The 15,863-nt window shown below is 43.2% G+C and overlaps 1 protein-coding gene across 1 annotated transcript in view; it reads right to left on the bottom strand.

Annotated features, from left to right (window-relative positions):
- Nucleotides 1-15,863, bottom strand: part of ALK (ALK receptor tyrosine kinase) — a 725,336-nt gene that overhangs the window by 184,046 nt on the left and 525,427 nt on the right. Inside the window, exon 5 of the mRNA XM_024242328.2 lies at nt 7,930-8,057. Coding sequence (XP_024098096.2) covers nt 7,930-8,057 — 128 coding nt within the window. The remainder of the gene's footprint in view (nt 1-7,929; nt 8,058-15,863) is intronic.

The following is a 15,863-nucleotide window of genomic DNA, read 5'->3' as shown; positions in this document are numbered from 1 at the left end:
TACTTTGGAGGAAGACATCTCCAGGAATGGAACACCTATTCAAAACTGACAGAGGAGGAGCACTGCCATCTTGGACAAGCACCTCATCCTAAAGTTCACCTTAACCAAAAACCACCTAAATCCAAAGGACATCAGCCTAATGGCCAAGGTCAGCATGACCATAAACCACAAATAACATCTCTGACCAGAAACATTCCAAACTCCTCCCCAACCAGAGACATGCTAGCCCTGAGATAGTCTCCCTCCGGCCGGAAAGATGTCAGACCCAAGATAACCTCCCCTCCGTCCAGAGAAATTCCAACCCCCCATAAACTTCTCCCCCACACAGAAACATTCCAAGCTTGTGATAAGCCTGCTCACCTTAAAACCAATATATACTCTTAGTCTGTAAGAGAAAGCTCTCCTGACCAAAATTGGCCAGAAGCCCCTCTCAGGTTTATTTTCTCTAAAATAAATCTGTTTTTAACCATTGAGCTGCATTTTGTGTTTCTTTCCTCTTTAACTCTTACAAACTCTTCGTAAGATTTGCACTTACTTTGCACAAACTCTTACAACTCTTAGGGTTAGGGTGCAAATTAAATATAACTCAAAGATGCCCTTTAAGAAATAGTTCTATGCAAAGTAGAATGGAAATGTTAAAGCAACCACACCAAAATTCAGTCCTAAGACAGAAACAACTATTTTATATTAATGTCGGCATGCACCCATTTGCTCATAAAATGTCTGTGGCATGGATGAGTGGATGCATGGATGGATAGATAGCTGAGCCTGCTACATACAGAGTTTTCTGCTGGCAGCCCCAAGACAGAGTGCCACTGTGATCTACATTTTACAAGCACAGACTGAGGATCCTGCTGAGGCATTGCTTGCTGTTGGAAGAGAAAATGCCCAGTTTGGGCCAGGCTGCTAGGAGCCCATGAAGTAATTCCTCATTTACCCAGCTGGATTTTGGAGCCTACTCTTGATGTTGATTGGTTCCACATGGCTGGCCAAAGATTTGAATCTATTTGTTCAGCTTCTCTCATTTCCTTTTGTCCCCTTTCAGGCTAAGAAAGATATCCTCCATTGCCCAACATTGTCTTTGGTGGAGAAGAAGGAGAGAGAGGGGGACAAGGTTACAGGATGCTACCCATTTTTTCCGGGAAATATTTATATTAGCTACATACCCAGTACCTCAAAGCCAGAACCCACCTGGACAAGAACTTGCCTTGTGAAAATGGCCCATATTCAAAGTCTGATAGCCTTGTGCTAAGCCCTAATTTTTTAAAGAAGATACAGTTAATATACCTATTTTTGGTTTTCATATTTTAAATAAGTGTAACATCTAGGACCAGACCATAAAAACTGGAGTTAATAGGAGAGCTGAGGCCGGGCACGGTGGCTCACATCTGTAATCCCAGCGCTTTGGGAGGCCAAGGCGGGTGGATCACGAGGTCAGGAGTTCAAGACTAGCCTGACCAACATGGTGAAACCCCATCTCTACTAAAAATACAAAAATTAGCCAGGCATGGTGGCACACGCCTGTAATCCCAGCTACTCAGGAGGTCGAGACAGGAGAATTCCTTGAACCCAGGAGGTGCAGGTTGCAGTGAGCTGAGATGGCACCACTGCACTCCAGCCTGGGTGACAGAGTGACACTATATCTCAAAAAAAAAAAAAAAAAAAAGAGAGACCTTGGAATCAGACTGTCCAGTGGTTCTTAAAATGTATTTCATGAAGCCCCATTGAGGGGGAATGTCAAGGGCTGTGGAATAGGTGGGTTCTGGACCCCCGCCAAAGACAGCTGTAGTTGTATCTTTTTATATACTGGGCTTCCATATAAGACTTTGTTTTAATTAAGGCTTCAGGCTCTAGAAAAGGTTTGAAGACCACGGGTCGAGTTCAAACACCTCATTTTAGCCCCAGAGAAGTTAAAAAATGGTATTTGTGCATCTCAAACTCTTTGGGGACATGTGTTTCAAGGTATCCATAATAATGGGACTGCATTTGACACTTTGGATTCCTTCACCTTCCTGAGCCAGAGAAGTTAGAGAAATAACTTCTCACGGGTAAGGTGAAGGTTGTGATATCCTCTCTAATGAACGAATCAGAAGCAATGTGTATGAAATTATCTCAGTAGAGTAAGGAATCAAGAAGATTACTTCTTTTGAGAAATTTGTTAGTGAGCTGAATGTGGCTGTGGCCTGGGAAACCTCAGATGTGTTTCTTGTAGGTTCATAAAAGAAAAGAGGAGTTGTAGTGGCCTGCTATAAAATGTATGTAGGCTCACACAGGAGTTATTTACATCTCCTTGTTTTTCATGGGGGAGCTCCTTTGCAGCTCTTTGTCTTCATGTTGACTAGTGGCAGTGGTCCATCTCAACTGCCTCTGACCAATCTGAGCTGGGAAAGGAAAATACTGAATTGATTTCTTAGAAAAATTGAGAACTTGACAACCATAAGGTGGAGGCAGAAAGCACCTTGGGCTGGTCAGTAATTTAGTGTATCATATTTCAAGGAAAATCATTGGGTCTTTGTTCATTCAATTTCTACATAGCAAGGGAGACAGATTAGATGTTTCTGGTGTCCCTTCCAGCAGAGATCTTCTGTGCACACAGCAAGGTGTGGTAGCTAAGAACATGGATTTTGGAGCCAGATGGCCTCCATTTCAATACCAGCTGTGTGACTTTGAGGAAATTACTTAGGTCTCCGTGCCTTGATTTCTCTATCCATATAATGGGAATAATAATGATAAGAATAATATTACATACTTCATAGCATTGTTGTAAGGATTGAATGAGTTAATATATGTACCATGCTTAGAACAGGGCCTAGCGTGTGGAAGAGCTAGATGAGGGTTTGCAATGCTGTGCATTTTTAGGAGCTGTTCAGGGCCACGCTGATCCTCCCCTCCCCTCCCTCCCTCTGTTTCTTTTCTTTCTTTTTTTTTTTTTTTTGACAGAGTCTTGCTCTGTCGCCCAGGCTGGAGTGCAGTGGTGCCATCTCAGCTCACTGCAACCTCTGCCTCCCGGTTCAGGCTTCTGCCTCAGCCTCCCGAGTAGCTGAGACCACAGTTGTGTGCCACCATGCCTGGCTACTTTTTTTGTATTTTTAGTAAAGATGGGGTTTCACCATGTTGGCCTGGCTGGTCTCAAACTCCTGACCTCAGGTGATCCACCCACCTTGGCCTCCCAAAGTGCTGGAATTACAGGCATGAGCCACCATGCCTGGCACACTGGCCCTTTTCAAATCCGTTTCAAGAAGCTAGTCTTTCCCATTCTGACGTATGTGTTTCTGTAGGCACCTCTGAACCTGAGGGGTCCCGGTGAGTGTCCTGCGTGATCCTATTGCTCTGGGTTGTCTGCTCAAGAAAGGTTTTTGTGAATGGGCTAAGGGTTCCCTGGGAGCCCAGGCATGGGTGTCTCTGGGGACTGATGTCTCACTTCTCTGTGCTGATTGTGCAAGCTGCTCGTTCACTGGCCTTTCAGTGAAAAATCTCTTCCAAGCCATTTCTACTCACAGCTACTTTCTTTTGGAAGTAGTAGGGTAATAGCCCAAAGCTATAAAAGAAGGTGCAGCATTTATCAATTGATTGATTAACCAATCAGTCAACGTGTATTTGTGTGGTGTTTTCTGTGTGTTTAGCACCATGCTAGCTGCTCCCTGGAGAAATAAAAGAAATGTAAGACAAGGTCTTGAACTTCAAGTTAGGATCCCAAAATGATTAAATGGGAAATGATTATAAAACACCTACTAAATTTAGATGTAGAGAATAAAGTCTTCCAAGGAGAATTTCTGTAGCTGCAAATGACATTTCCTGGTCCCAGGAAATGAGTAAGGTGGTCCAGTCTAGGCCCCTTATTCTATTATTTTCTGATGTGGGAGGCAATAAGAAATGACCTATGTCACATGAAAGTGCCACAAGGGAAGGAGTAATATTGAGGAGATTTATCTGGCAACGTGTGGAAGATGGAATGGTATCAGGGAGACCAGTTGGCTGCTGCCAAAGTTCAACTCTGCATATATGAAGAATATAGAAAGAATAAGACACACAGCTGGGAATATGAAGCCAGAAGGGTATATCCAAGAGACAGCAACAGTAGTATTGTGTTAGTCCATTCTCACACTGCTGTAAAGAAATACCTGAGACTGGGTAATTTATAAAGAAAAGAGGATTAATTGACTCATGGTTCCACAGGCTGTACAGGAAGCATGGCTGGGAGGCCTTAGGAAACTTGCAATCATGGTGGAAGACAAAAAGGAAGCAGGCACATCCTACACAGCTAAAGCAGGAGGAAAAGAGCAATGAGGAAGGTGCTGCACACTTTTTATTTTTTTTTAAGACAGAGTCTCGCTCTGTCACCAGGTTGGAGTGCAGTGGCATGATCTCAGCTTACTGTAACCTCTGCCTCCTGGGCACAAGTGATTCTCCTGCCTCAGCCTCCCGGGGAGCTGGGACTACAGGCGCCCACAACCATGCCCAGCTAATTTTTGTATTTTTAGTAGAGACAGGGTTTCACCATGTTGGCCAGGATGGTCTAGATCTCTTGATCTTGTTATCCACCTGCCTCAGCCTCCCAAAGTGCTGGGATTACAGGCGTGAGCCACCTCGCCTGGCTGCTGCACACTTTTGTTTTTGTTTTTGTCTTCTGAGACAGAGTTTCACTCTTGTTGCCCAGGTTGGAGTGCAATGGCGCCATCTCGGCTCACCGCAACCTCCGCCTCCCAGGTTCAAGCGATTCTCCTGCCTCAGCCTCCTGAGTAGCTGGGATTACAGGCATGTGCCACCATGCCTGGCTAATTTTCATTTGTTTGTTTGTTTTTTGTTTTTTTTTTAGTAGAGACGGGGTTTCTCCATGTTGGTCAGGCTGGTCTCGAACTCCCGACTTCAGGTAATCCGCCCACCTCAGCCTCACAAAGTGTTGGGATTATAGGCATGAGCCACCGTGCCTGGCCCACTGCACACTTTTAAACATCCAGATCTCATGAGAACTCACTCACTATCACGAGAATAGCAAGGGGGAGATCCTCCTCCATGATCCAATTACCCACCAGCCCCCTCCTCCAACACTGAGGATTATAATTCAACATGAAATTTGGTGGGGAGGGGAAGACACAAATCCAAACCATATCAAGTATCTAGACAGAGACAGATAGAATACAGGCAAAAGCAAGCCTAGAGGGAAAGGTTCTGGCAATTTGGGTGTAGTGGTAAGAGGAACAGGAAGAGTCAAAGATGATGCTAAGGTTTTCAGGAAATAAATGAAACCTCAGCCTCTTCCACAAAGGCAGTAGAGTGTAGTGGACAGAAACACTGGCTTTGTCATCAGATCAACTTGGGATCGAGTTTGACTCTACTTTTCACTAACTGAATGGCCCTGGCAAGTTTTGAAACTTCTGTGAGCTTCAGTTTCCCCATCTGTAAAATGAGGATACTAGTCCCTGCTTTATAGCATTATTGTAAAGCTTGCATGATGTAACACATAAAGGCATTGACACTTGGCTTTGTGCATGGCGAGTGCTCTGTCAATGTTAGCTTTTTGCTATTAGTCCATATCAACTGAGATGAACTGAGCACCTACCTAGTGTCACACACTGTGATAAGTGTAAGGATGTAGAGAGGATACAGGAATGGCCTCTGTCTTGATGACACCCACAGATAGATATTGTCTCCAATGCGGGGAGAATTGTCCCATGTCTCCTTGAGGCTTCTCCAGATGAACTAAAATGGCACGTCTCTGCTGTGGGCCAAGGAAGAGCTGTGGAGTTCTACGGTTGTGTTTCCCCTTGTGCTCTATCTGTGCCTCATCATGAAGGGACCAAGTTCTTATCAGAAATATAGACCAGGCATCCTGCAGACCTTCCTACAGTCCTGGCCAGTAATGTCGCCAGCCCTATTCACCTCCTTCAAAGACACCATTTTTCTCCTTTTATCCCCTCTTCTTCTGGCTTAACCAAAGCAATGACCCCAGAAAACACAGACATTTGTCTACATCGAATAGACATTGAGTATGCCTTTAAAGTAACCCCTTCCCTTTAAGTATGAGTGTAATTTTAGGATGATTCTTATGTCTGCAATTTGTCTATGCCTACTGATGTGCACCTGAATTTGTCTTCTATGGGAAGGAAATTTAGAAGTTCTAAGAAGATCTCAAGCACTGAGATCACCTTGTTCTTCACTATTCTCTGCCTTACACATCCATATCAATCAATCCCTCCACATCCCTTGTTGACCACAGGTGGTCTGACCCAGAGAAGAAGCACAGAGAACATTTGCCTCCTCATGGAGACCATCTGTTCTTGGACCTAGAGCCACTGAAAGAAGGAAGCTGGACCATGAGAACTTCCCCAGGTATCTGGGCCAAGCCACTTTCTCTAGGGAATCAGAGGAAGACTCATCTTCTCCCTCCTCTAAGAGGATGCCCTGCCAGTGGAAACTTTCTGGATCATTAAAGAGATTTTAGGGAGGTCAAGTCTATTGGTTTAGTAAAGATAGAAAAGCAGACAAGGAACGGGTCTCTGGAACAGACTCACTGCGAATGCAACACAGGCTATGGGGGATGAATGTTTTTAGGTGAGAGGGAGTTGCAGGGCAAGGGAGAAAACATCTATAGGTTGAGATCCTTGATTTTAACATGCAAAGAATTTTTTTCAGGTCAAGAAATTTTTGCAGGAGTGTTTGTAGTGGGCATGATATCTGAACTTTTGTAGTTTCTTATTCCTTTTTCCTAATGATGATCAGATGGGAACATTCTGGGAATTGATACTTTCTCCCTGTCGCATTCTTGTTAACTGGTTCCATTTCAACAGATGGCCTCTTTTGTATGGTAAATAGATCCTTGACATCTGTGAGGACTGATGATGTCCAGAGACATTCATAAATCTTCAAGTTCATGAGTGCGGAAACATTTGTACAAGCTTCTGGCTTGCTCCCAAACCACATGTTTCTTATACATTGCCTCACATCATAGGTTAACCACCTTTTCAACTTGAACTGTGGTACAATCTATCACATTATGGTGATTTTTCTTTTCCCCACACATAAACCAGTTTTGATTAAACAACGAAAACAAAATACACTATAAAAGTTCCTGCAAAGCCAGCAATAAATGAAGAGCCACAGGGGCAAAAGAAGCTGGGTTGGTGGGGGGTCAGTAGGGCTTCCTCCCTAAGAGAATCCCTTTCACACAACCACTTCCCAGAGGCACAAAGTTCAAATCCAGGCCTACACATGGGACAGATGACTGTGGGATATGGACCTTCAAAGTTATTCAGGAATAGCCTAAATTGAGAATTTAGGTCTGTGAGTGCCTCAGGCTTCCTCTGGGTCCACACTTCATTCTTGGGCCCCTGATCCTCTCCCTCCTCCCACCCTTCCCTCTCCACCCTCCGTTAGGCCCCAATGTCTGCTGTTCCCTTCTATGTGCCTATGTGTTCTCAAAGTAGATATAATTTTATACCAGCTCTTTGAAATTGATTATCTGGGATATGAATCACCTGGTATCATTCAGAACTAGCCCCTAAAACACCCTAGACTTTTTTTTTTTTTTTTTTGAGACGGGGTTTCGCTCTGTTGCCCAGGCTGGAGTGCAACAGCACAATCTTGGCTCACTGCAACCTCTGTCTCCTGGGTTCAAGCAATTCTCCTGCTTCAGCCTCCCAAGTAGTTGGGATTACAGGTGCACATCACCACGCCAGGCTAATTTTTGTAATTTTAGTAGAGACAGGGTTTTGCCATGTTGGCCAGGCTGGTCTTGAACTCCTGACCTCAAGTGATCCGCCCGCCTCGGCCTCCCAAAGTGCTGGGATTACAGGTGTGAGCCACAGCACCCAGCCCACTCTAGACTTTTCTTCATAAGTGTGCACATTCCCAGCTAAACATGGTTGCAGGTTATTGACACATCTAACACAATAGGCTACCAAGGAGAGTGGGAAAGTCAGATTCAGATACCTTCACTGCAGTTCTTCAGGGCAAAGAAGTCCACTGCAGACAAGCTGCGGTTTCCACTGGAGACGTATTCCAGGGCCACTCGAAATGGGTTGTCTGGGTGCCCGATTCTTCCCTGGAGCACTGTCCAACTGGTTGCATTGGAAAGCAGGGGAGAAAAGCGTAGAGAAACAGTTATGAGAATTAGGGCTAACATGTGGACAGGGTCATGTCCTTGCAGAGACTTCAGGGCTCACATTCTTCATGGGCACCAAGAGATGGGACTCTAAGTGGCACTGAGGACAGTGACTCTGACAGCAACATGCAAATACTTATTTTCTTTTAGTCCAGCAAACTTAGAGATCCAATTTGCAAACCCAGTCTCACCACTGGCATTTCTTTTGTCATATTCTGTTTAAGGCAAACGCAGCTCTTTGGACTATTTCAGTAGCTAGTATCACAAGAAAGAATACATATACTTGAGAAAACCTGCCAGTAGACTCAAGGAAATGTCTTCAAAACATGTATCACTCTATTCAAAATTATCTCTAGAAAGAATGATTGGTTTTCAGAATTTTATCTGATAGAAAGTTTCGGAACCCTCAGGTTTGTTCTATAGTTACTTAAGACGGAAGCTAGTAAGAGCTATTTATTTACTGCAGGAAAATTAAAGTGCACCGAAGCATGTATTTTGGGGTAAAAGGTACCTAAGATTGACGTGGACTTTGCAAAAAGTGCAAACAGAAAAAGATGGAAGCAGGCGAAATGGTGAGCTCAGCACCCACCTATAATCAAGGATACTGACACTGTCAGAGAAGAGAGAATAAATTAAATGAACACTTTTACACCTTGCTCATGCTATTAACCTCTTGAAATAGCCTCCTGTCACTGATTGGACCATCAAATTTACTTTCCAGCATTGATTCATAAATGTCTGTGAGTGTGTGTGTGTGTGTGTATTTATTTACCTACTTATTTTGAGTGGTTTGTGTGGAAAATAAAAATTACCTAGATTATTTCATATTTTCTTTCATTAAAAACAATTTTATTGAGGTATAATTGATGTATAATAAATTACATGTACAAAAAGTGTCACTTTGGGAGGCCAAGGTGGGTGGATCACGAGGTCAAGAGATTGAGACCATCCTGCCCAACATGGTGAAACACTGTCTCTACTAAAAATACAAAAATTAGCTGGGTGTGGTGGCGGGCGCCTGTAGTCCCAGCTACTAGGGAGGCTGAGGCAGGAGAATCACTTGAACCAGGGAGGTGGAGGTTGCAGTGAGCAGAGATCGCCACTGCATTCCAGCCTGGTGATACAGACTCTGTTTAAAAAAAAAAAAAAAAAAAAAGTGTATGATTTGATGGTGGGTTTTGGCTTATTTATACATCTATGAAATCATCACAATATTTCACTTTTTTTTTTTTAACCAGTAGGTTGGGCTTTGGTATGGCAGTACAAGTGGTAAAGGATTAAGGGACAAACTAGCTTTCCATTAAATAAATTTTTTAAAACATTTCCACCCCCTAAATATGAAGTGATGCTCACTGTAAAAAACAAAAAGCATTGAAAATCCAACTATTTAGAAAGCCTGATGATGGAAAGTAAAAATCACCTAGAATACCATTGTCCAGCAATAACCATAGTCACCACCTAAGGGAACAACCTGTCAGGTTTTTTGTTTTTTTTTTCTGTCTTGAGACAGGGTCTTGATGTATTGTCCAGGCTGGAGTGCAGTGGTGTGATCACAGCTCACTGCAGGCTTGACCTCCCCAGGTTTAGGTGATCCTCCTACCTCAGCCTCCTGAATAGCTGGGACTACAGCTGTGAGCCACCACACCTGGATAATTTTTGTATTTTTTTTGTAGAGACAGGGTCTCACTGTGTTACCCAGGCTGGTCTCCAATTCCTGGATTCAAGCCATCCACCTGCCTCAGCCTCCCAAAGAGCTGAGATTGCAGGTGTGAGCCACTGCATCAAGCCCAACCTGTCCATTTTAATCCATTTTAATTTTTCATGAGAGACCATAGTACATATACTCTGCGGTTGCACTTGCTCACTTGGTGGTATGTCACAAGACAATATAGATTACATTATCATTTTAATGACTGCGTTTTTAATGACTTGTGCATTGCTTCTGATTTTTTCTCGATCATGATTATGCTGAAGCTAACTCTGTGTACTTATCTAAATACGGCCTAAGGACAAATTCCTAGAATCAGAGTCAAAGTGTGTGCACATTTAGGCATATTGTCAATCCTCCCACAGTGAATCGGGGGCCCATTTCTGCATGCGCTTGCTAACACTAATTCCCACCAAATCTTTTCTGCCTTTGCAACTTTTGGTGATGAAGGCATTGCCTAAGACAATCCACCATCTCTTTCAGTGCGGTGCTCCTGGCTGGTAGCTTTATGTCTCTGGTCTCTGGCATGCAGTGGGTGTCTGCTGAATGAAGGAGGTAGTCTTCTTCCCTATCTTTGCTCTCTGTAGTTAATACAGATCACTGAAGCCAATTCTTCAGCCATTTAATAAAAGTGTATTGAGTTTCCCCACAATAGATGCTGTAGAAGGGATTATTGCTGCTGTAAAGTTTGTTCTCTGCTACTGTACCCAGCAGGATTTCCATCCACAATAAAACTGGTGCAATTGAAGGAAAAGGAGGTCTTTCAGTTTAAATGAGGGACTGTCAAAGAAAGCAATATTTGAAAAGAACATGTAAACAAGGGGTTCTTAAGGAGATAAACAAAAAGACAAAAAGAGCAGAATTTGTCTTGCTCTTCTGAAAAATAAAGGACCTATTTTTGAGGAAAGATAGTGGTGAAAGGCAGGAGTATTCATATTCTGCCAAAATCATAACTCTGCTCTGAGAAATGATGGATTTTAATTCCAGGTACACAGTGGCCCTTGACAACGATTTCCATTTCTATATTGGCACTAGCCCTCTGGATAAATGTGTCAAGGGTTTTAGGAATTAGTTTCTGAGTTACCGATGCAATAAGTTTTGTCTGAAATTCTCTGGCCTCCCATAGTTTACTGCTGCAACTTTAATAACTTTCAGAGCAGCTACCAAACATGTATTTTATATCCAGGGAAGTTGGGACTAGAAAAGGGCAAGCTTGTACCTAGGGTCAGATTTGTTTAAGAGACCACCAAAAACCCAGTGAAAAACAAATCTAAACTCTCTTCTTGGTCTGCCTCCATTTTCTTGGCTTATACCCGAGTGGTCACAGAATGAGCTTATTAGGGTCTTGCTTTTGTTCCTTTGGCTGGTGGCAACCGTATTTAGGCTTGCAGAGGGGAAGGTTATGTTCTGACCTAGAGCCTCCTGGAGATAAATGTGCAGCTGGTTCCATGTGTTGGGGATTTGTGACTGTCTTATCACTGGTGCTTCCATCAATCAATGTGACAGTGTGGGGTGTCCATCTGGACTTTAGGAAGCCAGAGGACTGTATGGACAGCTTGTCACAATCCATTATCTTCCCCATGTCTCTCTGGAGCTCTCCAGTTCCAGTTCTGGCTCTGCCCCTCATTTGCCTGATGACTTTGAATAAGGCACTTCTCTCCAAAAATGCCTGAAATGTTGGATGTTTTCTGATCAATTTTATTCTGCCTCCAACTTTGCATGAATTTTTTGAGAAAAACACGGACCACCCATTTTTGCAGAGTGCCTATATTATAATGAGTACGTTAGAGTCCATCAAAAAAGGCAGGAGGGTTGGCTTGTGAATATCAAGGTCCATTTCTGACCTACAGGCTAGAAGTGATATGTAGAAAGGCCACTGAATTGGGAGCTGAGTCCTGGATTCCAGTCGTGGATTTGTGTGGGCTTGGGCAAGTCCCTGCACCTCTTTGGGTTTTAGTTTCCTCATTAGCAAAATGCAGGCATTGAATTAAAAGTTCCCTAAGGGCCTTTATTGATCTGATATCTATACTTCCCTAGCTGATTGCAGGAGTCCTAGTAACAAAACATTTTATGAAAGCCCTGAAATCTCCAATGGACAAATAATATCCCACAGAGGTGGGAGGAGAATGATTAATCACAGAATCACAGATTTATTTCTGCAAAGAGACTCAGTTTCACCCTCCTTGGAGAAGTGAAGACTTGCTCAAGGTCACACATTGAGTTACCTCCAGACTTACAATTAAAATAAAGCATATTACTGCTCCAAGACTGCAAGCACAAGAGACAATGCAACCTATGGATCAGTCTATACAATCAATTGCATTTCATTTCCCTAAAATCTCAGAGATAGAGAAGAATATGTCTACTTGGCATTGCTGGAGGGATCATCAATTTGGGTTTTCAGGATAGGCACACCAGCCAGATAGTGAAATACATTGTCAGAAAAATCTACAAAAAAATCATAAGAAGCTCTGACATGGAAACAAAAAGAATTTCCAAGGCTCCCACGGCTCCCTACCAGCTTAGCTCTATATGTTTAAAGAAAACTGTCTGGCACATCTGATACAAGGCAAGCCGCTGATGAGATTGAAAGGTTGGCAGCTGTGACTCAAGAGGGCAAAGGCACCAAGTTATTTTAAGCCCAGAATGAAGGGACACTTTATGACAACACGTGAGGACCATGAGTGGCAGTTGACAAGACAGGGAACATGTCATACTTTGCTTTTGTGCAACATCCCGATGGGCGTCATGTTGACATAGGGCTGGCTCCCTTAAGTGAGCCCTCAAACCCTACATACTTTTCAAAGGAATGCCTTTCTGAGATGGTTTTAGCTGTCGCAGTGTAGCAAGGCAAGGCCTAGATTCAGCTCTCAGCTCCACCATCCACCATCCTAAGCTACGACCTTAGGCAAATGATCTAACTCCTCTGAGCTCCGGTTTCCCTATTTTTAAGATGGAGGTCATAATGCCTAACTTGCTGGATTGTTGGAAGGATTTTTGAGAAGGATGTATGCAGAGTAATAATTCGTAGCACACAGTAGGAGCTCCATAAGCAGAGCTGTTCCTATGGAAACCACTGCTTTCTTCATGGAATGACACTGGTCCTTGCAAATATCTGCATCTCGATTCATTTATGAGAGTCAAAGGAGAAAGGAATATAGTAAAAGAGGGTGCGAAAGGTATTGCAATTTATGAGTAGCAGCCATCACGTTTGTTTAAATAAAGAAAAACTTGGTTAAATGCATCTTTATATGTTAAATACAACCCCAAGAAATTATGTTAGAACATCCCTACAACAAGATGTATTAGGATTTGACTATGACAGCAGATCACCACTCCTCTCAGAATCCTCCAAAGGCCTCCATCTCACTTAGAGTAAAAGCTTCTTCTTTACCTTTGCATCTTCCTGTAGGACACGAAAAAATGCTTTGTGTCTAGTTCTTGGTTAGCATTTGTTGAGTCGCATTCCATTCCTCAGATATTTATTGGTGCATTGTTGCACACTAGTTAAAGTATTGGATGCTCTAGGGATGCGAAGTGTTTAGGATTTAGCCTTGTTCTCAAGGAGCTTACAGACTGGTGAGAAAGAATAAACATATGTACCAAGATTTTTAGTGAATGGTAGCATACAAGAGGCGAGTGAGAGGTGTAGGCACCATATGCTATTGAAGCAGAGGCCAAAGTGATGTCTCCAAATGGGTGGTCAGGATAGGAATATCTTGAGGATGGGTTGTGAAGAGGGATCAGGAATTTGGAAAAGGGCAATGCAGAAATGCAGCAAGAGAGACTGGCATGAGCACATGAGCAGAGGCCACATAGTGTGTGTTTGGAGAATAGGTGGTCCAATCTTGCGGGTGCCAGTGTCTTTCACTGGCCTCTACAGGAAGGATGACTTATGTGTCTTGCCTTCCCACCTCCTTAATGCCAGAATGGTGGATCATTCATTACGTCTCCAATGCCTTATACATCATAGACACTCAAAACATATTTGTTGACTGAGAGGACAAATGAACATCTTTCTGTTAAATCAGACAAGTTTCTGACACTCTTGGTCAAAATTTATATTGCAGTGGAGCTGAGTTAATCCAAATGTTCGTGTCAATTCATGAACACTAGCTGTCATCTATTCACATGATAATGATGCCTTCCCTGTTAGGAGAAACGCAAAGACTGGGGAACTTTGGTGGTTGCATTATTATTGCATAGCTCATCACATAACTCTTGGCCTCCATTTGCCAAGAGGGAATCAGAAGGAACCAGAGAATTATGTAATTGAGACCTGGAGGATACCTGAGTTCTCAACTATGACAGTTACCATCTGTTGCATAAATGTTCTCTCCAATGCAGGTCAGGCTTGGACCAAGTCAATATGAATACTACCTACAGCAGCATTAATAATATGACCAACAAGAGTTAAAACTCATTAAAGGTCTACTATATGCACTGCTTATAACTGAGTTTCAAATGCAGGTTGGCATGCCTCTATAATCTTTAGAACACCATTTTATTCTGCCATTTAAGCTCCCTGAGGTTAGAAACTGTTTTTCTGAGGCTTTATTTCTATTTCTGGCTCTGATGAACATGGCTAGGGACCTGAAGCTACAAGATGTGGCCATCCTCATGTCCTGTGCTGGTCATGAGCGCCAAGTCATTCAGATGGTGACTGAGCTCCTAGCTGGGATGGCCAAACTCACGGGTGAGATCGACAATGACAAAAGCTGCATATATTAGATAACCAGCCAAGTCCCTGTCACATAGAACACAGTCACGTGGTGATGATTATTATCAAGCATAACCCTGTCAAGACTCAAGCCACACTGCTGGCATTCCTCCACAAGTGTCTTTGCTAAGAATCTCTCTTGACAAGTGTCTGGACAAGGTGTGAAGGTGTGAAGATTAGTTAGAAACAAAGAACTGAGCCCGTGGGAGTTTGTCTGGATCAATACAGAAAGAAAGGAAAAAAAAAAAAAAAAACCAATTGAAACTCTCTCTCTAATCTTATCCTACAGGAAAAAAAAAACACATAAATTTCAAGTTTTCCTTAAAATATACTTTGTAGTAATTCTGTAGCAAATATAAACCATTCAGCACAATTTTTTACTGTTTCCATTAAATCAGCCTGCATTTAAAGCATTTTTATGGGAGACAGCAGGGGAAAAATGCTAGATCAATGTAAATTTTAGTGTGAAGTCCTTTGTTGCTTATTAATTTTCTGTAATAATAGTTACACATGGCGTGTGGCGTGGAGTCTTTTATCCAAGTAGCCTTGGCTTTGTTATTCACTTGCCGTTCATTACTTTCCCACAAGTTAGATGAAAGTTAGATCCTCGGAAGAGGATCAGCTGTGATAGGAAGAGGTTTCAGGTTGAGAGGGGATCTGGCTCCCAATGGCCCAGCGTGGAGAAGAGCTGCTTTGAGGCTAAGGGGGCTCCAGGCTCTGTAGGAGGGGCCAAGGCAGGGATGGGTTCCCTGGGGCTGCAGGTCTGCTTGATGAGACCTTAGCATTGTCAGCTGTAAAGCAGTTTTCATTTCATCAGAGATGTTATGTGGGTGACTGGGATCTGGAAGGTAGGCTAGCCTTCCCAGGGTAGAGGCATAGAAGATGTTCCAAACTGCATTTCCTTAATTATTTTCTCATGTTTTGGAACAAAGACAACATAAATGGTCCTGAGCTCCTTTTCCTAGCCTCTTTTTTTTTTGGGGGGGGGAGGGTGTGGAGTGTCACTCTGTCACCCAGGCTGGAGTGCAGTGGCATGATCTTGGCTCACTACAACCTTTGCCTCCCGGCTCTAGCGATTCTCATGCCTCAACCTCCCAAGTAGCTGGGATTACAGGTGTGCGCCATCATGCCCAGCTAATTTTTGTATTTTTAGTCAAGATGGGGTTTCCCCATGTTGGCCAGGTTGGTCTTAAACTCCTGACCTCAGGTGATCCGCCCACCTTGGCCTCCCAAAGTGCCTCCTTTGGGGTTACAGGCATGAGCCACCACACTTGGCCTCCTAGCTTCTTTTGAGCTTCTTCTAACTTCCCCTTTTTTTCTCTCCTCCCTCATTC

This window comes from Pongo abelii, chromosome 12, assembly GCF_028885655.2.
Source record: "Pongo abelii isolate AG06213 chromosome 12, NHGRI_mPonAbe1-v2.0_pri, whole genome shotgun sequence".
Taxonomy (NCBI): domain Eukaryota; kingdom Metazoa; phylum Chordata; class Mammalia; order Primates; family Hominidae; genus Pongo; species Pongo abelii.
This window is presented reverse-complemented; position numbering and strand designations above follow the sequence as displayed.